The sequence below is a fragment of the Desmodus rotundus genome, chromosome 7 (genome assembly GCF_022682495.2).
Source record: "Desmodus rotundus isolate HL8 chromosome 7, HLdesRot8A.1, whole genome shotgun sequence".
NCBI lineage: Eukaryota > Metazoa > Chordata > Mammalia > Chiroptera > Phyllostomidae > Desmodus > Desmodus rotundus.
In genome coordinates this window covers 1985645-2006620 of record NC_071393.1, presented here as the reverse complement: position 1 = coordinate 2006620, position 20976 = coordinate 1985645, and the positions used below count along the sequence as shown (strand labels likewise).

Genomic DNA, 20976 nt, shown 5'->3' with positions numbered 1-20976 from the left:
GCTTTCTGCATCCACAGAGGGGCTTCTTTACATCTACCCGGAGTTACGACTTGCGGGTATTGAATGGGTTTGCCCAGTGGGGGGCGGTAGTGAACCACTGTGGGTCGGGAAGGGTTCGAGAAACCAGGGGCGGCCCCCTTCTCCTGTTCTGCTTCCTGACATGTTGCTGGCGGAGGCCGCACTTCCTCCTGTGGACGCATGTCCCCTTGAGTTGGCCTTGCCAGGGTCTCAGCCCCCCAGGCGGCCCAGTGCTGGGAGTTCGCTGCCACCCCTCCTCCCAGCCCCTCCACCCTGGGGGAGGGGGTCGCTTCTTGATGTCACTAAAGTCTGGTAGCATTGCCATCCCCTGTGGAGGCCCTCACTTTTGTGCCCTACATCAGGGGTCCCCAACATTTTGGCACCAGGGACCAGTTTCGTGGAAGACAGTTTTGCCACAGACCAGGGCAGGGCGATGGTTTCGGGATGATTCAAGTGCATTACATTGGAGTTCACCTCCTGACAGGCCTGGACTGGTACCGGTACCAGCGTGTGGCCCGGAGCTTGGGGACCCCTGTCCTGCATAACCACTTCTCCGCATCACGTTCCCTCTGTTGGGGCCTAAAGAGTTGCTTCTGTTTCCCCGGCTGGCCCCGTGGGCACAGGCTACAGACCTCATCCCAGCCTTGGACGTGCTGAGTTTGTGGCACCTGTGGGCGTCGAATGGAGAGGGGGCCGGGCAGTTAGAGACATGGGCCTGAAACCTGGAGGTCCAGGTTAGGTGTCTCCGGCAGTCTGATGCAACAATCGGAGCCTTGGGAAGGATGGTTTTTCTCAGTAAAGGTCACGCAAAAGAAAGAGGGCTTGTGAGGAGCCGGGGAGGACCGTGGCATTTAACTGCCAGTAAAGGGCGAAGGTGAGACTTCAGAAGGGTCGTCTGACGGGGGAGGACCCAGGAGAACACTGTCACGCCAGCTGAGAGAAGAGGCGGAAAGGAGGGAGAGTCAGAGAGTGGAATCTGCTGAGAGGCCAGGCAAGGGGGTGAAGATTAACCCTTCACGTTTCACGTATGGAAGCCACTCGTGACTTCTGTAAGATGTTTAATGGGTTTCTGGGGGTAAAAGCCATGTTGAAGGGGTTTGGGGGTGAGTGATCTGTAAGGTATACTCGTTAGGGAATTAAGTTCAGCTGCATGTAGCAGAAACCCCAAGAACGCTGGCCTCACCAAGACAGGGGCAGACTCAGGGAAAGGCAAGAATGTCCGCAGGTAGAAACTGGGCTGGTAGATCGAGGATGTCACAGCATCAGGGTTGTGTGATGCCGTTGGCTTTTCCCTCATTGATACAAGGGGGCTGCTGAGTGGCAGTCATCACATCTGTGTTTCACTCAGAAGGAAGGACAGAGAGAGGCAGAATGTCACAGGCACCTGCAACTACCCCTCTTTAAGGAGCCTTCCCAGGGCGCCAGCCAACGTCTTCTGACGCATGTTCAATGGTTGGAGCTTTGTTGTGATCAAGTCCATCCAGAGTGAGTGAGCAGGGGAACCCGGGTGTTCCACTGGGCACAGTGCCAGTCTGCTCACTCCAAATCCGGGCGTCCTCGATGGGGAAGAAATGGAGGATGTACCTTGTCTGCCACCCGTGACTCGATGGATACAGGGAGGACAGTGCCTCGCGCTGTTGCTCCCAGCGTTTGCCTGGGAACAAGACAGGCAGACAAGGACCTGAGTGGGTACCAGTGTCTTTGATTGATCCTGAGCCCCTGCCCACGAGGACTGCTGATTTGGCAGCGTCTGCGTCCGCAGCTAGGACTGGCAGCTTGTTGGAGCTCATGGAGTCTCTCCGGCGTGGAATTAAATCTGAAAGTCAGAGTAGAAAACTTGCCACTTACCGCCGGCGCCCAAGCAGGGACTTTTCTTCAGTTACGGCAACAATGTTGCACCTGCTACTTAATGAATCCACGGGCCCTTCCGCTCTCTGCGGGCCATCGACACCTTTCCCAGGATGGCTGCCCGCCTGTCCGTGGGGTGGGACCCCTGCATCAACCTTCAGAGGTGTTTTTCCAGAGGGACTGGGGTGCATTGACGATGGGCTGGGATCGCAGTTGCGGACACACCGTAGCCACAGCATTTGGAATTCAGACTGGGTCAAAGGTGGAAAGGCAGCTGGAAGGAAGAAGGTCGCTTTGCTGTTGCACATTTGCTGTGACCCCGATAGTGACCCAGGGGCGAGGGCACGACACGGTGACACCAGGCCTGGCTCCCACCTCATGTCCCCCACACTGCCCTTTTGTGCCTTGCCCGGCGTGCCGCTGGACCTCAGTGAGCAGGGAGCGAACACCGCCATACACCTGGACACAGCTCTTGGCTTGTGGGCTGACGCTTGTTACGGGCTGGCTGGTGTCCTGCAAACCCTGTGTCGAAGCCTCCCCCGCCCCCGACACTTCAGAGTGTGGCCGTACTGACTGACACATGGGGTCTTTAAAAGAGGTGGAACAGCAGCGTGGACTCTCGTCCACTGTGATCGGTGGCTTTACAAGAAGAGGAGGTGAGGACACCAACACATCTGGAGGAGGACAGCACGTGAGCCCACAGTGCCATGGTGGCCGCCGATAAGCCGAGAGGTCTCAGCAGAAACCAAGCCTGCCGGTCCTTGATCTCGGACGTCAGCCTCCAGCCCCGTGAGAAGCCCGTGCTGTTGCCTAGGCCCCGGCCTGTGGCCCTTGCTCCTGGCAGCCCTGGCGAGCAAGGCCAGGGCTGTACCGAGGGAGGGACTCCAATCGCTTTCAAAGCCCGTGGCTGGCAATTCCGTTGTTTCTTACCGTCCCCAACCCTGTCCTCTCCTTCAGGACTCCCATCCTCCCTCTCGATTCAGTTCGAGACTCCCAGGTTCTGGTGTTTGGAACAGATTGGCTAATTGGGGCCACCGCTCGGCACGTGGATGGTCCATGAAGCTCCTGCTCAGGACTTGGGTGCAGAGAACAGTGCTCACGTGGAAGGAGAGGTATCGCCGTGACCTTGCTCCCTGAAGCCCTCGCCCGGAGGCTCCTCCTTCCCGGATCTGAGGTCACTTTTCTGCTTCCTGTCTCCTGGGGCCCAGGCGATTGCACAGCCCTCTGCCGGGTTCTCGTGAAAGTTTGCACAGCGGTGCCGACTCACTCGCTCGCTCACTAACACCAGTCTTTTCTTGTTGAGATTAGGAGGTGGCAGGCTTTAACCAGTCATCAGTGAACCCCTGGAGTTCCAGGCATTTCTTGCCAGGGTTGAACTTGACACATGCAGGTGGGTAGAAGAGCTCCTTTGGGGTGTCTCTGGGGCTTCAGCCAAGTCTCCCTAACGCACCGTCCATCGCAGACACCCCTGAGCCCCTCACTGCCCAGATTCCCCCTTCTTCCTCACTGGCCCGGGAGCCAGGTCTCCAGTGCGGCCATCGCCTGCGCCCGTGAACTTGTTGGCGCTTGCCAGCTGATGGCAATTACGCGCTGTTAGAAAAACCGGAGAGAAAAGGGAGGCCACTGTGGTGTGAATGAGATGCCAGAAGGAATGGATGTTTCCAGCGCTGCACACAGAAAGAGTCTCAGTTTCGGTAGGTTCGTGTGGTGAAAAAACGTCGAGAGCTAACCTTCATTCTGCCGCGGGGCCGCAGGACCAGACAGAACGTTTCCGTCACGGAGCAGGTTAATAAAGCCCCTGATAGGATTTGCTGACCATCGGCGCCACCGACCAAGTGGCAGTGCGCTTTTATTTATCTTCCATCTGTATGTAAATTTTGCCATTATGGAAATTGTGTCAGGTAGTGGGCTGCAGCGACTGGAGAACGCACCCTGCACTGTAACATTCGGGCCGAGATATCGAAGGAAAAGGGCACCGCTGTGGGTGTCCGAGCGCATAAATAAGCCAGCTCATTGGGGCGTTCTGGAGGAAACTTGGTCTCGGAATCTAACCTGTGGTCACAGTGGATGGGCTCATTTACATATTTAAATATGCAGCAGTCACTCAAAGACAAGAGGCGGGGCTGAGCTGTCCCAGGAAAGACGTGCCCACGCCTTGCCTTATTATTAGCTCCCGAATCCGCTGCCAGTCTGTCCTTTCATAACTCCTTGGGTGACTATAAAGAGACCGTTTCTTGGCTAAAGGACAAATATTTTTGGAGTTAATTATAGCTAGTCAGGGACGAGAGGAACACCTCTTTGCTTTTGATCCCGAAAGAAACTCAGCTGACACAGAGGAATTAAATGGGGACTCGGGAGTGTGGACGTAGCAACCTGCGCGTCCTGGGGTGGGCGAGCGAGTGGCTGACTGGCCGTCTGTAAGGGGCGTGCAGTGCATTCTGGGACGCCTGGTTAGAAGGTGTGACTTGCCCCCACTCCGTGCCATGTTCCCATGGTGATGGGATGGGGTCCAGACAGCGAGGGAGACCCGCTTCGCTTCAGTGAGCCCTGCACATACAGGTGGTCACCTTCTGTGTCCCAGCGAGTTGGGGCCGGGTCACTTTTGCCTTTAAGTTTATCTTAGACTCCACCCAGCCGCGGTCTGCGCCTTGCTCTTCGGGAGCGACCAGTGCGGGTGAACACTGATTTCGGGACGCACCTGAGATGCTTTGGTGTGGCCACCAGATCAGAGGTTTTAAAACATGGTGTGACGGCGACCTGTAACACTGGCACTTGCTCGGAGGCTGGCAACGACACCCCTGCATTTTCTCGAGGTTTCTGTGGGTCAGGAGCTCTGGAATGGCATGGCTGGGTCCTCTGCTCGGGGTCCCACCGGCTCCCCTCATGGGACCAGTGGGGATCTGTTCCCACCCGAGACCTGACTGGGGATGGATCTGCTTCCAGACTCTCGCTTGCCGTCACAGGACTCAGGGCCCGGGGTTGTTGCTGGCTGCTGGCTGGAGGTGCCCTGAGCTCCCAGAGACCATCTGCAGCGCCCCCCACTGCCCACGTGGCCTCACTGTTCACGCCATCAGAGACGCCAGGGAGAGACGGTGTCTAGAGGGAGTCTGCTCGCCAGGTGGAGTCTTACTTACCAAAGGCACTGCAGCCGTGGAGGGACAGTCTGCCACTGTTACCATGTTCTGCGGGTTCCGCGCATGTCACAGGTCCTACCCACACTCAAGGGGAGTCTGGGGTCACCGTGGACCGCCCTCAAGTGTGTCTGGAGTTGGGGGGAGTGGTTATGTGGGGAAGCTGTCATTTGGTGGGGGGGCAACATAGTGACAGTCTTGAGGAGATGTGGGGACAGCAGGTGGGGGACCAGACCAGCTTCATGGGCTGAACAGGGCTTCCCACAGAGGGGAACCCGCTGGCAGGTCCACACTCAGAGCTGCGCTGGCCCGAGTGGACAGGAAATTTGTAGAGTTGGAGTAGAAATAGCCTCTCACTGCTCATTCTTATCTGTGGTTTCCTCGGGCCTCAAGGGACCCCCTGGCTTTGCAAATCACTCTGCCGGCAACTGGCTGTCTCCCAGGGCGTCAAAACAAACACTCAAACCACATCAGGCTCCTGCTGTGCCGGAAGCATGGGAGTAATCAAAACGATTCTCTTGTTTGTGAACACGTTGAATTTCCGATTTGTCAAAGCGACCCGTACAGTCTGCTCAGTAACTGACTTCCTTAGATGTGAGGTGAGACGAGAGAGGGGCGATAGCGCACAAGACTCAGCACACGTTGCTTCCGGAAAGTTCTCCCTTCATAGAGAAACTCCTCTGCACGCCCCTGTCCTTGGAGCCGAAACTCCGGCACGGGCTGCCTGTTCTCGTGCCTCCTGCTCTCTCTGGGATTCAGAGACCAAACTGTGTGTCCCTAGTGCCCAGCTGTTCATCCACCTGGGCAGCAGGGGACCCCACTGTGGTCCTCTAGCACGCAGGTCCAGTGCGCAGGCTCCTCTCTGACCCTTCCCTACCCTGCGATCTCTGCCCGTTTCAGTCCTGGTCCGAAGCTCCTCTCAGCAGAGCTGGATGTTGCCTGCCTGCAGGGTGCCGTGGGAGACGCACGCACGTCTCCCCGGTTAACTTACCACGGAGCCAGCGGTCAGCTGGGAGAACCCACGCTAGAGCATCTCTGGTTTTCCCGGCCGCACCTGGACGTGCCCGCGTGCCCAGCGCCGGCTCATCTCGGAAAGTGCGTCCAACAGCAGCGTCGCCTGGCCTTGCTCTCCTGGACAGAATGTGGTCATCTGACACGTGTCTCTTACTGGGCCTCCTCCACCCTCCACATCGGATGTTTGGGGAGCACCAGGGACAGGTGACACTGTAGGCACCAGCATTCATGAAATGCCCCCTGTATGTCGTCACCACCAAACAAAACATGTAGAAACCCGTTTCCTGGCGCTTAGGCCCAGAGGGGGAGACGTTAAGTGAATGAGGGAAGCCCCGCGTGCGGTGTCCGGGCTCTATTTCAGACCAGGCGGCCCAGGCAGGGCTCCCCGCAGCGGGGCCGCCTGCCGGGTGTGGAGGAGGTTGTGGAGCGTGTCTGGGCCTGCCTTCCAGGCAGAGGGAGCAGCGCGGTCCAAGGGGTGGAGGCAGGAGGAAGTGACGTGCTGTTTTCAGAACTGCGAGGATGCTGGTTCCCCGCGAATACAGGATTCAGCACGTTTCCACACGCGTGAAGTAGGCGTTGTTATGAATGTCGCCACCCCAGCCTGCATGAGCGTCCTGGGGAGTTGTGCTTCGGCCTGTGGAAGTTTGGCCGACAGAAGGGAACCGACAGGAAACGGGGATGTAAAACCTCCCGGACTGCGGCGAGCTAACCAGCACTTGGGGATTCGCTCTCTGCCGGGGGAGGTGGAAGGGAGACGAGGATGACAGGTTTGCTTGTCTTACGTGAAGCCAGAGGTGGGCTCGGCGAGTCCCACTCTGTGCCGCTCGGAGCAGAGAACGCGCTGCCTGTTGGCACCTCGCTCTTCCCTCCATGTCTGTGTCCCTGTCGAATGTCACGGTTTTGATTTCTCACTTGGCGTTGCCAGTGGGAGCCCCAGAAGGGCCAATTTAGCAGAAATATTTGAGGGCCTCCCCAGTTCCCCACGGGCCCCCTAGACCTTGCTCTCCACACCCCTGTCTGCAAGTTGCCCTTCACTGTCAACAAACCCCTCCCGAGGGCCGGGGCCGAGGTGAATGCTGGCCGAGTCCCCTTTCTCGGCCGTCTAACTGGCATTCGTCAGCCCTCCCGGGTGACAAGGTTGGCGCTGTCCCTTTGTAACAGACTTGCACTGTGTCTGCACTGTGCCTCCGGCCCACAGTCGGCACAGCCTGCCGACCCCAATGGCAGAGACGCTGGCTGCGAGTGTGGGGTCCGCCCGGCCGTCATCCAAGGCCAGGTGTGTGTGGGGAGTCATTTCCAAATGGTCCGTTCACCAAGGAATATTTCTTATTCATCCCACTATCTGCCGAGAGGCCCTGCTCTCTGTACCCCCAAACCCCAAGACTTCAGGTGACAAATACTAGTATAATAAAGACTCCACGGGGCGGTAAGTGTAAGTTCTGTGTGTGTGTGTGTGTGAATATCAGGAAGTGCTTGTTACATAAATGAACCAAAGGTGGTGTGTGTATATGGCCCCTTTGTCCTTCACTGTGGCTGGTGCCTGTTAGCTCAAAGGCCTGCCAGCACCAAACTTAACTCGTCACACATCTAATTGTTCTAATCACACCCCAGACAAGTGTCTTTCCTGATTCTTCGGCTCGCCCTCTTTGCATGCCCGGCACAGCCGCGCCCAGTTCTGGTAGCTGTGGTAAGGCACATGCAGGCTCCAAGACCCCACGCACAGCTGAACTCCGGAGCCCTCTGACCCCGACACCGCCCGCTGTGCTGCTGAGTGACAGCTTCTAGACACCGAAGGCCCCCCAGTCCTCCTCTTCCCCAGGGCTCCCTTCCCCTCCACCTTCTGGGTGGTGGACCCCTTGCCCTTCCATGTGGGGGTCTTACGCTGGGTTGGACTAACCCAACGCGCGGAACTGTCCAATCGTTGCCTAGACCCAGCTGGTTGTGGGCCACTGCCACCTTGTGGTCACGTCTCTTTCCTCGACCAGCCCCCAGGTCCTTCAAGCGCCTCCCAGGGCTGGGGCCATCCGCACACAGTTCTACACGCCGGGGCTTCTAAATAACAAGCGTCGAGAATATCACCAAGCCTAAAAATACTTCTCTAAAACACACAATGAATATTCAAGGCATGGATTTTTCTGGGCTTAAATTGTTCTAGCAAATGTGGTCTAAAATTGGGAAGGATTTGGCCAAAGAGCTGGAGTTCAGGAATAGACTGATTAGGCTTGGTCACGTGGGCAAAGCCGACCGCTCCCTTGGCTGACCTCAGTGTCCAGGCCCTGCAGAGGCCAGGCTGGGACCGTGCGGCCCGAGGCGCCTGGGTAAACAGACTCTCCCATCAACCAGCTTGCTCTGGGCCCTCAGAGGTCAGCTCCCAAGAGCTGAGGGTGGAGACCAAAGTTCTCTTTGTACAAGACGAACCCTTTTCTGCACACCCAACGTGCCAGCAGCTGAACAATCCAAAACCCCGCGGAAAGGAGAAACTTGGTTCCAGGACGGATGGGAAGGAGTAGAAGACGCAAAGACTCAGGTGCACTCGCCTGGCCCCCTTTCTCGTGCCCAGCGAGGCGGTGGCTGCATGGGTCTGGGAAGACAGAGGGGAACGAGGTGGAGCAGCTGGGGGTCACTGCCTGGTCTCTTGTCCCCAGCTGCCGGGAGCCGGCCGGAGTCTAGAGCTCTTTCTCGTCGCTCGCCCATCTGCGGCAGCTGGAACGTCACCTAGTCCGACCCGGAGGGGGGCCGTCTGGGCTCTAATGGTTTAGCAGCAAGTGGACGAGCGTTCGTGGTGTCCTGGGTCCATAATCCCGCTTTGGTCTGTCCCCACCTCTGTTCCTGTGACCTCGCCGGAGGCTGCCATACTGGAGAATGTTGACCTCTGCTGGTCACTGACCTGAGTCTGTCTCCCGCCCTCCCTGGGACCCCGGGTCTCTCTCAGATCAGCGAGTACAAGGGCAGCAGCGAGCACTTGGGTGACCTCCTGGCCTGCTCAGGCCCTGTCCCTGCTGTTTGGCACTTGGCTGTCACTCCCGGCTGGACACCTGGTTCTGAAACTCCAGGGCGAGCTCACCTGCTGCGGTGCATCTGCTGGGAAGACAAAGTGCACGGCAAGGGGAACGGTGGGGAGACCGTGTGCATTGCCTCACGAATCGGGGCGGAGAGGCTGCATGACGAAGTCCCTGAGGACGAGGGGCCCGCGCCTGGCTTTGGGGCGCGTCGTGTCGGCACTGAAGGGGAGGGAGGGCTGGTAATGAGGGCGCAGTTAGGGAGCTACGCGCGCGCGAGACCTTGGTCACGAGATGTAACCCCTGCGCCGTTCGCCAGGCAGTGAGTGACGCAAGCGAGGCTCGCGAGGAGGCTCTGCGTGGGGAGGGAAGGGCACGGGTTTGGCTCCTGATCCCGGATCCTCAAGAATCAGTTCCGGGACCTCCAGCTGGCCACTGGCCCACGGGGTGGGAGGGTCACTGTTGGTGCATCTGGATGTTGAGGACCACAGTCACAGCCCTGCCCTCGGGCCCCTGATGAAAGCTCTCTGTGAGCAGTTGCGTGGATGGGAAAGGATGTGACAAGCTGTTCAAACAGCAGGTGCGGAGCGCAGCGAGGCCGTGCGGTCCACGGGGTGGGAGGACTCTGCTCATCGAGATGCGGGCTCTGGAGCTTCGCCCCAATGGCCCTGTTGGGCGGCACGTTGGGAGGCCACAAGCGGGGCAGAGAGGGTGCCTGTCGTCGTGGTTTGTGTACATGAGTTCCTGGGGCGTCCTGCTGGCGGGTCGGCTTCGAGGAGAAGCAGATGTCATCAGCAGAACTTCGCAGGAGGGGAGAGCGAGTCAGGGCAAAGAAAGGCCTGAGAGTCTCCGGAGGGAGATGCTGTGGGGGCGTGGCTTCCCGTGGTTGGGCAGACCTGCAGGAAGGGCAGCAAGGCAGTGGGGATTCTGTTTGTATCTAAGAAGACAGCAAGCGTCTGGGTTCCCAGATCCCACCCCAGCGGGGCCGGGGCCGCCCTGGAGTCTGCGCTCTTGCTCCTGGGGCTGGGGCTTTGTCTGCTCGCAGGGTCCCTTCTTTGCATCTCAAAGACATTTTGACTTTGATAAATCCTTTTTTAAGGTTCAGCCACTCCCGGGAAGGGCCATTCACCTGTTTTTTCTTCCCCTTCTCTCTCTCTCTCTTTCTTTTTGAGGAAAAATCCATGTAAGACAAATTTAGCCATTTCCAAACGAATCATTCAGTGGTGTTGAGAACATTCCCCCCAGAGGGAAACCCCACACCTGTTCCAAGGTTCCCTCTCTTCCCCTCCACCCTTCCTGGCAGCCACCCCTGTGCCGCCCACCTCTGCGCCTTCACTTTCTGGGCGTTTCCCACCAGTGGAGTCTCACCGTGTTTGTCCCTCTGTGTCTGGCGTCCCTCCAGCAGTGCCACGTTCTCAGGGTTCGTCCACACTGTGGCCGGTGCTTCGTTCCTTTGCGTGGCCGAGTCATGGGCCACGGGATGGACGGACCACGTCCTCTTTCCCCATGCGTCAAATGACGGGCACGAGGGTGGGCCCCGCCTTCTGGCCGCAGTAAACACTGCTGCCCTGAGCACACCTGTGCAGATGTTTGGGGACCTGTGGTCAGTGCTCTGCGGCCCACCTGGAGGGGTGGCTTTTCTGAGTCCGGTGGTAATTCCGGTTTTCACGTCTGAGCGCCTGCCAGCCTGTCGACCACAGTGGCTGCCCCACGTTGTCTTCCCACCAGCTGTGTACGAGGGTCCTCACCTCCTTCCCTGGGGGGCTGAGCTCCACATGCACCATGCCAGGCAGTACCGGGCCACGTCTTCCTGCCTGAACGCGGAGCTCATTTCCCCTGAGGACAGAGTGTTCCCACTGTTCCTTCTCACGGTGTGGTCACTGCAGCCGGCTTCCTCCTCAGTCTCCTGGCCGGGAAGCCTCCTGGGCTCCCACAGCCCTCATGCCCCCCATGCCTCTTCCCACCTCTGGGGGCCCGGTCCCTGTCTCCAGGGGAAGCGCAGGCCCCACCAATACTCTCCACTCCCGCTGACACATCTTCCCCTCCCATCACGGGGCCCCTGAAGCAGAGTGCGCCTGCTTCCCTGCGTGCTGTGGACAGGAAACGGCCGCACGTGGCAGGTCTGGCCTCCTGCTCCAGGCACTTGGGGAAACTACAGGACCCTCAGCTTTCGGAGGAAAGCCACTTATAGCCAGCGCCCCTGGCGTCTCCGGGAGGTGAGGGCACCTCTGTCCTGGAGACTTGTTCTTGCTGCCTGTTTTGCACTAAAGTGGTCCTGCGTGTCTCCCCACCCCACAGGGTCAAGGCGGCGGCAGGCGTGAGAATCGTGGCGGTGAGGGTCAGCAGCGAAGACCACTGGGCCATCCAGGAAGAAATCGACAACGATGGCGTTCAGACCACGGCCGCCCTCACCTGCGTGGGCCAGCGCCTGGACCCTCAGAGCAGGTAGGTGCCGAGGGCCTGCCGGGGCCTCGGCAGTGGGCGTGGGGGGGGCTGCAGACACTGACAGCAGATGAACATGCGTGTAAGTACAGCGAAGCCCCCCCCTCTGGCTGACGTGCGCTCTCGAGCTCGCTGGCTCGGCCTGGCCCCCAGCTGTGGGTGGCTCCACGCCGGGGTGGCTGCCCCAGGGTCCCTCATTCCTTACACTCTCTGTGCTTCAGTGGCCCGATTGGCTCGGCCACCTCCAGCACGACCTGCGCTCACCTTTGTCGCGGTGTTGGGTCTGACAGGCCTGCCTCAAGAATTTTCTGTCATCGTTATTACTGTCATTTGCAGTGGAGAGTTGGAGAATGAAGTGGGCAGACTGGAAACGGGGTAGGAGGCGAGGGGAGATGTCCCTGTTGATGAGCATGCTGACGGCGGCTGTGGCTGCTGAGTGACTGCCTCCTAGTGCCCCCGTGTGGCCATCCTGCTGGGGCTACACCCAAGTGTCGGCCCGTGGCCTTGGAATGTTAAGTCGGGGGAACGTGGCGTTGATGGCCGGCACTTGTCTGCTTGGGCTCAGACACCAGCCTTGAGCTTGATGGGCTGAGCTGGCCTGGGGGCGGAGGGAGGGTGGTGCTAATCGCCGTGTGCCAGGCGCCCAATGGGCAGAGCGATGTCTCACCCCGCGGTGTCTTTGCTGCTTTTACTGATCGTCACAGCAAGTTGTCTCTTCTCTCTTTTCTGGTATTCACACCCTTTGAGGTCCACAGTCTTAGCCACAGCGAGGAATGAAGGAATGGATGAATGAAGGAGTGAATGAACGGATGACTGAGGGAGAGGCAGGGTGGGTGGGAGCATGAGAAGGGGAGAGACTGGTACAGCTTGCCTTTCCCAGCGTGGTCCGCGCTGGGTGCTGTCGCTAGCGGAGGGCCCCAGCCTCAGCCAGAAGTCCATCTGCCTGGTGTAGGACAGTTCTTTCCAAGCAAGAGAAGGGACTCAGGCTGAGCAGCCAAGAACCTTCTATTGGGAATATTGATCAGCGAGGTCGGTGTCTCTCACTGCAAAGTCAGCGTTCCGGTCGGCGTCCTGTACGCCTGTTGACAGAGGTTTCGGTCTGCATCCCTGCGTGACCCGTGGTTTCCCTGGAAATCTGCATCTGCCGGCCGAGCACTCCCTCCCACGCCCTCCCACACCCTGAGCTGTCACAGATGCAGAGAGCCTCGGACATTTACACATGCTCTCCGCTGCTGGGAGGGGAACGCCCACTGAGAGTGGCTACAACAATAGGGTTTTATCGTCTCAACTGGCAGGAAATTTAGAGGGGGGTTTGTGTCGTTGATGTGTCACCAGGCGGGTTCTGCCTGTCCACTCTGTGGTACCCAGTTCACTGGCTGTCATCGGCCCGCTTCTTTCCTCGTGGTGGCAAGATGGCTGCAGCAGGTGCAGCCATCACAGACTCACCCAGTTTTAGACAAAGACTGGAAGGGAGGGCCGCTTCTCCTCACATATTTCTTTTTATCAGGGTAGACCTCTCCAGCTATGCCCCTGGAAGTCTTTTTTGGGATTTCACCAGTAAACACGGGGTTCCGTGCCATTGCCCATCAAAGCAGGGTCGGCCGGGAAAGTGACCATCTGGCATTGTTTCTGGGTTTCGTAGTGGGGGCGCTCAGTAGCAGTGTTTGCCACGCTCTTCAGAGGTGGTCTGTGTAGGTCGAGGCTTGATCTCCACTCTGTGCTGGGACACGTGGGATGCTGTCCCCACGGGGAGACGTCCTCCTGGCGGCCGGGGTGCCCATCAGGCCAGCTTCGTCCAGGGGATGCCGTTAGGTCTGTACTCGTGAAGTCCAAGCAGTGGGGGGACCCGGGTTCCTCGGGTGTGTGGGGAAGTCTGGGGCATCTGGGCCCAGGTGCTCACGCAGCACCTCAGCTACCTGTCTTTTGTCTTTCCTCTGGGTTCGCGCCCCCTCTGGCAGGCCCTTCCTCTTGGTGGCAGGTGGGCCCCCTGCCCCCAGGGACCCTCACTTGCCTCGGGAGAAAGCTGCTTCTCCCCATTGGTCACTGTGTCTCTCTGTTTGGGGTAATGTGGCTCGCGGACCCCCAGAACCCATCTCTGCAGCCATCCCTGGAAGCGGGGGCCGATGGACCCACCTGATGACATGGGCTTCGAGTGTGGCAGAGGGTCGTGCAGGGTCTGGGTGCTGGGGGGGAAGCACAGGGGTGGCCAGCCAGTCGCCCCAGCCTCCTGTTGTGCTGGGGGCGTCCACACGGGTCGCTGGGACTCACGTCCTCAGACACCTCGTGCCGGGCACGCTGGCGGTTCCGCGGGCCGTGCCCAGCGCAGGAGCCATGCGGAAACATTGGACCGACCTGGTGGCGGTGTTTTAAGTTCAAGGAGAAGCACAGGCTGTGGAAATCACTTCTGGTTTTGTGAGCATCGGCTTCGTGTACTCTTTAGGAGCGACGGAAGGTTACAGGAGAAGAAACGTCCTTACGTAAGTGGCCACATCACCTCTCGAGGGCTCGCCTTCCAGCGCCTTCTCTGTCCCCTCCGTGTCCGACCTCTCGGCCTGGAAAGAGTGCACACAGCTCACCACCTGTCCTGAGACAACCTGCTCCCTAGTCACAATAAGTAATTGCTGCTGTTTGTGCTTCTTTGTGGGACTGCGGTATCAAATGAGGTGTGAAATGCCTCACACCTCGGCTAATGGGTGTGTTTGCCGCTGACAAAGGGAACATGCGAACGTATCACTAACCAAACCCTCCACGGAAAGCTGTAGTCTCTGGGCTGTGACAGCCTTGGGTGGAACAGAGTTTTTGATAGAATACAATGTACAAACTGCCTGAAAGTCGGTGATAAGCGTTGAAAGTGCGTTATAGGGGCAGAGCCGGTGCGCTTCAGCCGGCGAGGCTGCGGAGGTCTTAATTTGAAATGTTTTAATGAGCCCTCCCTGTGAGGAGTGAAGATGGAAACCAGCAGATAAAGGCTGGTGCTGCCAGCGGAGGAGAAAAGAGATTAGACAAATCGGCAGATTTGAAAGTGCTCAGCGCAGATAGCACGGGACCAAAGGGAACGAAAGCGCGGTGATAGGCGGTTCGTTGGAAACCTCGCCAGGCTGGAGGGCTCGAGACAAGGGCAGACCTGAAGGGTTTCTTCCCGGCCGGTGGACCTGAACCTCAGAGAGGCTGCAACTGTAGGTGTTGTTGGCGTCCACAATTCGGAGCTGGTGCGCATCCGAAAATTGGAGTGGAAGTGGGGGCAGTGCCCGTGGAAGGAGCTTCTGCTTCCCCATTGACAGAAAGGCTCGTGGAACCCTTAAATAGGTTTCTCTATGACACAGAGCAGCCTGCTTCATTGTAGCCCCACTCAAGGTGAAGTCAAGGTCTAAGTCAAATGTTGACCATATTTGGCAATCTGGAGCCTAGTGCAGAACCCAGAAGATAGGACCCACCGAGCGGAGGAGTCAGTTGTCGCTGACTTGGCTGACTCATCGCCCTCGCTGTGAAGCAGACACTGAGTAACAAACTGTGAACAGAAGGAAGTCATCGCGTCACCGTGCGGGTTTGTGAGCCGTGAGCCAGGCTACGTCTCTCGCTGCACTGAAGGGTTCTCATTCGAGTTAGAAGAGAGACTGGAAGACGTTACCTATCTGCAGACACGTATCCATGCAAAGAAATACTATTTGACAATAAGAAAGAGTGAAATTTTGCCATTCGTGACAACACGGCTGGACTAGAGGGCCTCGTGCTCAGTGAGGTCAGTGTGACAGAGGAGGCCAGATACCACACGTTTTCACGTGTGTGGAATCTAAAAAGAAAAACCCCAAAAGTAGGCGAGACAGAGCTGAAGCCCATAGACAGACAGCGGCCGGTGGCCGTCAGAGGGGAGGGGCGGGGGAGGGGCGCAAAAAGTGGGAGGACACAAAAAATACATAAAATAGGGACTTCTCGTGATTCGGAAAACAGGGGGAAAAAAGAAGGAACGAAGACAAGAGTTTGTTTGTATCAGCTGCCTCTGTTCCCGGGGAAAGTCATGCTTTTCTACCAGACCCAGTTTCTGTTGGGTTCTTTCCTTTTGTAAAAGCTTCTATCGAGAGGTGAAAGAATGTGTGGAATGTTCTCGTACGACTTTGGGGATGATTTTGTGTGATTCTCTTGTTTATCCCTTATTTTCTTTCAGAAAATGAAAAACCAGGTAACGCCCATTACATGCCAGACACTATGACAAACCTTTTAGGAATGTGAACCTTTAAAAACCAGAAGTATGAGAACCCTGTCAGGCAGGTAGCCGTTGTCATTCCCATTTAACAGATGTGCACACTGAGGCACAGTTCCCACGACCTCCCCACAGCTCTGGACAAGAAGGAGCCAAAGCAACCTGCTCTCAGAGCCCACGCTAAGCCACTCCCCTAGACCGGACACCAGGTGCCAGGAGATGCCGCGAGGAGATGTTTATTGATGAGAGAGAGAGGGGAAGAGGGAGAAAGAGAGAGAAACTGATCAATCACTTCCCATACATTCTGGGGCTGGGGATCGAACTCTCAACGGAGGTACGAGGCCCTGATTGGGAATTGAACCCAGAAGCCTTTGGTGTACAGGACGGCCCTCTAACTAACTGAGCCACCTGACCAGGGCTGTAATTAAGAGTCTTGAGTTGAGGTCATCCTGGTTGGTCTGGTGGCCCCTCCATCCAGTGAGGTGGCCTTGTGGGATAGACGCACAGAGGAGAAGGCGCCGCAGAGCCAGAGGCAGAGATGGGAGGGAGGGGTGCTGCTCAAGCCAGTGGGCGCAGGAGCCACCTGCCGAGAGCTCCAAGGGCAGTGGAGGCACCTCTCGCCTCGAGCCTCAGGAGGGAGCGCGGGACTCTGGCTTCCAGAGCTGCAAAGAATCAGCCTGTCTTGTTTCAAGCCGTCGAGTTTGTGTCCTTGTTACCGCAATCCTAGGTGGCTGATCCAGGGGTGCGGGGACTACTTGCTGACCGAGTGAGTTAAAGCCTCGAAGGGGTGGGTGCACGTCAGCACGGCAGGGCGGCTTACGAAGTGTGCCATCCTCGGCAATTTAGAGAAAACTCCCTGGGGGATCCGAGCTGGCAGCCAGAGCTGAGAATCACGGTACAGGAGCGAATGAAGTACTGATGAATTTGAACACCACGAGGAGACAGAGGCGTTTCGTTTTGAACAGTTTTAGGATTTGAAAGTAATGGACTTAGACACATACAATTCCTGGATGTGCAGGAGCCTCGGCCGTTGGACTCCTGGAGACCTCTGAGGGCCGTGGACGCAGCGTGCGGAACTGGGGTCCGAGGCAGATACAGCGTGCTCCGAACTGTGACTTCCGCTGGAACGTGGAGACCGAGTCCACCTGCGGGAAATGGAGGACTCCCCACCCCCAAAGCAGGCTCAGGCCAGCCAAAGGAAAGAAAAAAAGAAATATTTCTAAAACACTCCACCTCTTTTTCTACCCAGCAGGAAACCCTCTGTGAATGTACGCTGCTGGCCTCTATAAAAAGGCTTCTTACTTCAAAAGTAACAGCCGGTCAGCTGCGGGAAGTTTAGAAAACGCAGCTGAGTAAAATGAAGGATTAAAGTCATCCCTGAACCTGTGTGTGATTCAGAGGTAGGCGTGGTTAATATGTTGATGTATATACTTGTGTGTTCACATGTCTGTATACATACACTCACATGTTATATTTGTCAATACTAGAATTGGTTTAGCTTTGAAAACTGTTTTCTGTAATCAGGTAGAATAAATACATGACACTATTTGACTATAACAATAAATCCCAACCCCTTTGAAAAAACTGATACCACAGTGGTGGGCTTCTTCCTCTTAAAATACGCACATGCACACATAAGTAATTCTTTCCAACGTTTCAGGACTCATGGGGCCTTTCAAGGAACCTACACTTTAAATGTAACATTTAATAGTGGTGTAACATCCTATTGATACTATAGCTGTATCGTTTGTTCATTCACCAAGTTTCATCTGTGTCTTCTTTGAAACATTGCTGCTGGCTATTGTTACGATGTTTCAATTTTCTCCCTTTTAAACATTCCTTTTTTCTTTTTTTTTTTTAAACATCAAGTATCTGTTCAATATTCCTGTAGATAATCTTTAGGAGAGAATGCTAGCAGTGAATAGGCCAAAAGATGTGATGGAACTTTAAGTTTTTGATGCTTTTGTGACCTTTTCCTGCCAGTTTACTCTGCCAGCTCTGCGTGAGATACCAGTTCTCAAAACAACCCACAGCTCTTTTTACTGTCTGTCTAGTTTTGCCTTTGTGCGTGTCACGTAGCTGAAACCTACAGTGTGTCCAGTGCTCTCTTCTGATGGGATCCTTCCACCGAGTGTGCATTTAGGTTCCTCCACGTCTTTGCACGACGTGATCGCTCACTTTTTTCAGCGCTGAATAATTTCCCCCTGTCTGGATGGACCACAGCTTGTTTACCCACCCTCTGCTGAAGGACATCCCGGGTGCTCCCAAGGTCTGGTCATGATGAATGAAGCTGCTGTAAACAGCCATGTGCATTTTTTCTTTTTTTTTGTGGGCAGAAGTTTCCCGCTCCTTTGGGTGAATACCGAGAAGTGTGATTGCTGGATCGTAGGGTCAGAGTATGTTGAGTTAAAAGAAGCCGCCGCCCTGTCGCACACAGTTGCTGTACCACTTTGCGCTCCCACCAGCTGTGAGTGAGCCTTCCTGTCACCTCAGGATTTGGCTGTTAGTGTTTGGGATTTGAGCCATTCTAATGGGTGTGTAGTGGCACCTCATTGTTTTAATTTGCAATTCCCTAATGACATGATTTTAAAAATATTTTATTTATTATTTTTAGAGAAAGAGAGGGAGAGAAATGTCAATGTGTGGTTGCTTCTCATATGCCCCCAGCTGGGGACCTGGCCTGCAACCCAGGCATGTGCCCTGACTGGGAATCGAACCAGCGACCCTTTGATTTGCAGGCTGGTGCTCAGTCCACTGAGCCACACCAGCCAGGACTCCCTAATGACATACTCTTTGGAGCACCTTCTATGTGGTTAGTTTCCATCTGTATATCCTCTTTGGTGAGGCGTCTGTTCAGACCTTTGCCCGTTTCTTATTTGGGCTGTTTTCTTACTGTCCTGCTAAGAGCTCTTTGTATATTTTAGACACCAGTGTAGGGTCGGTTATGTGATTTGCAGACGCCTTCTCCCAGTCTGTGGCTTGTCTTTCCCCCACTTAGTCAGACATACCTTTTCGAGTAGTGCTACCCTGTCTGGAATAAACTGTTAGGTTTCAAAGTGGCTTCATGTAGATGGCTAAGAAGTTTTCCTAATTCTCAAGATGGATAGTTTGGGGAAAAATAAATCTATTTTGGGTGTTCTGGTGTTGGTAAAAAACGAAACAAAGGTGTCTCGCCTTATGCCCCTGAGCACGCCAACCATGTAAGCCTCAGGGGCTGAGCTCTGTGGCCTGGTGACATGCAGATCATTCCTGGAACGTCCCTGAGGCCATCTCCTGGCCTCGGGCTGTGGTCCTTCCCCTCGAATCCCTCCTGCTACCAGTGGCCAGGCTGGTCTTAAAAGGCTGCTTTCATTAGGACCTGGTGGCTCCCTGTTGCACCTCTCAGCAGGTCCGAGCAATCGGCTGGACTTTTACAGCCCTTTTTAGAAGCAGGGCTCACACTCTCTCCTAAGATGCTCAGAATGCTGGTCCAAGAGACAGATGCTGAGATGGAGAAGCTCAGCCAGCAGGGGGTGCTCTGCATGGTTCTAGAACAAGAAACCAAGGAACAAGCAGCAAGGAAGGGGGCCCAGTGGGTTCTGTAGGGACGTATCCAGAAAGGCATCTCAGAGGCAGTGATGTTTGACCTGGTCCTTAAAGGGTGGGCAGGAGTTTAAAGGTGTTTAAAATAAACATTTCTGGGAAGATGGCCTGCGTAGCCATTCTTTGTATAATATCGACACTGAATGGCATCAGTGTGGCATCAGTCTTCCAGAGTGCTCTCTGAGGCAGAAACTGGGGCGTGGCCGGAGTCCTAGCACATAAAGCAGCTTTTGGGGCGGGGCGGTGGCCCTGGATGGGGCCACTTGGAGTCTGGGGGACGTGCCTTTGGGGACGGGTGTCTCACTGGGGACAGAGCCTACTAACTGCAACACTGACTGAGCACCTACTGTGGGCCGGGTCCTACGCTACACATTATCCTCCTGTGCCGTCAGAATGTCCTGTGACGAGGACAGCCCCACGTACAGGGGGACAGTGAGGCTCACGGAGCTGTGACGGGGGGCCTGGGATGGGAGCGCAGACTAAGATTCTAGACCAGTGCCGGGCACGTAGTAGGCACTCTGCAAATAGATGGCAGATAGTTCTCAGCCCAAGCCTCCTTTCTCAGCACCGGCGCTACTGCAGACAGAGGAGAGAAGGGCGCCGAAGCAAAACTCTGCCCAAGGCCAACAACACCTCGGCAGGATTTTGGAGGCCTTCCCAAGCCCCCAGTCGAAGCTGTATCACGGTTGTTCACGGCTCTGGGAAGCTGAGCCAGAATCACCGCTTTGCTGGTTCCAGGCATTGCCGGGTTTGTGAAATGGAAATATTAATAGAGTGGAGTTTCTCTCCGAAACTCCCAGCGCTGCTAGGCTCCGACGTGCCCGTTCTTGTGGACTGCGGGCTTCAGGTCTCCCGTGGGGTCCGGCGTTCGCAGCCCCTGAACAAGCAGAGGGCGGGTCAGAGGAGAGTGGAGGCTTTCTCTCCAAGACCTGCCAGCAGGGGGTTTGAAACCGGAGCCTTTGTGGCAAATTTCTGACGGGGGTGTGGGGAGTTAATGACACCGATGGGGGGTAACTTGCAAAGCTGGCACCAATGGGAAGCCTCTTAATTTGGTCTTTAAAGTTGGTGTTTGTTTATTAGGAACCCCGGCCCCTCCTAAATCATTTTATTTTCATGCCATTATTTTGACATATTTATTTACCTTTTGGGGGCGTATCATTTATTATCATGGCATTGTTGCCATTGACCAAATCGGCCACTGAAACCACGAAGCCTTTCTCTGGTCCGGCGCAGCCTCCGGCAGAAGTGGTCGGATGCCCCTTTGCTTGGGTGCCTGCCCCGTGTCCCTGCCCTCGGGGCTCACAGCTCCCCGGAGGACGTTCTCTGTGGTCTCAAAGCCTGCGTTTCCCCTGCCTGCCTGCCTGCAGCGAAGCCGACATGAAAGGCACCGAGCCGGCTCGCTTTCCCTTTCTGCCTGAGAAGAAACCTCTGTCTCCTGAAAGGACATTTTATTTGGTTTTGTCCAGTTCCACGGCCAGCGTCCTGTCCTGCTTTCTGTAGGCGCCAGCTCAACGTGGCTGCACCGTCCGGGACCGCAAGCTGTCTGCAGCCTGTACCCGGGCTGGTGCTTTCGGCAGCTGGACGCCATTAGCAGGAGGGGTGCGGGCCCCCCGCCGCCAGCAGCACTCCCCTGTCTCACCAGACGTCACCTTTCAAAAACACCGGTGGACTTCAACATTCAGGGTAGTTTTAGGGTCACAGGAAAATCGAGCAGGTAGTGCAGAGATTCCCATGGAAACCGCCC

At 56.2% G+C, this 20976-nt stretch overlaps 1 protein-coding gene across 1 annotated transcript in view; it reads left to right on the top strand.

Annotated features, from left to right (window-relative positions):
- The window catches only part of TMEM132B (transmembrane protein 132B), a 177584-nt gene that overhangs the window by 94463 nt on the left and 62145 nt on the right, over positions 1–20976 (top strand). The window contains exon 3 of the mRNA XM_053928846.1: positions 11309–11455. Within this exon, the coding sequence (XP_053784821.1) occupies positions 11309–11455 (147 nt within the window). The remainder of the gene's footprint in view (positions 1–11308; positions 11456–20976) is intronic.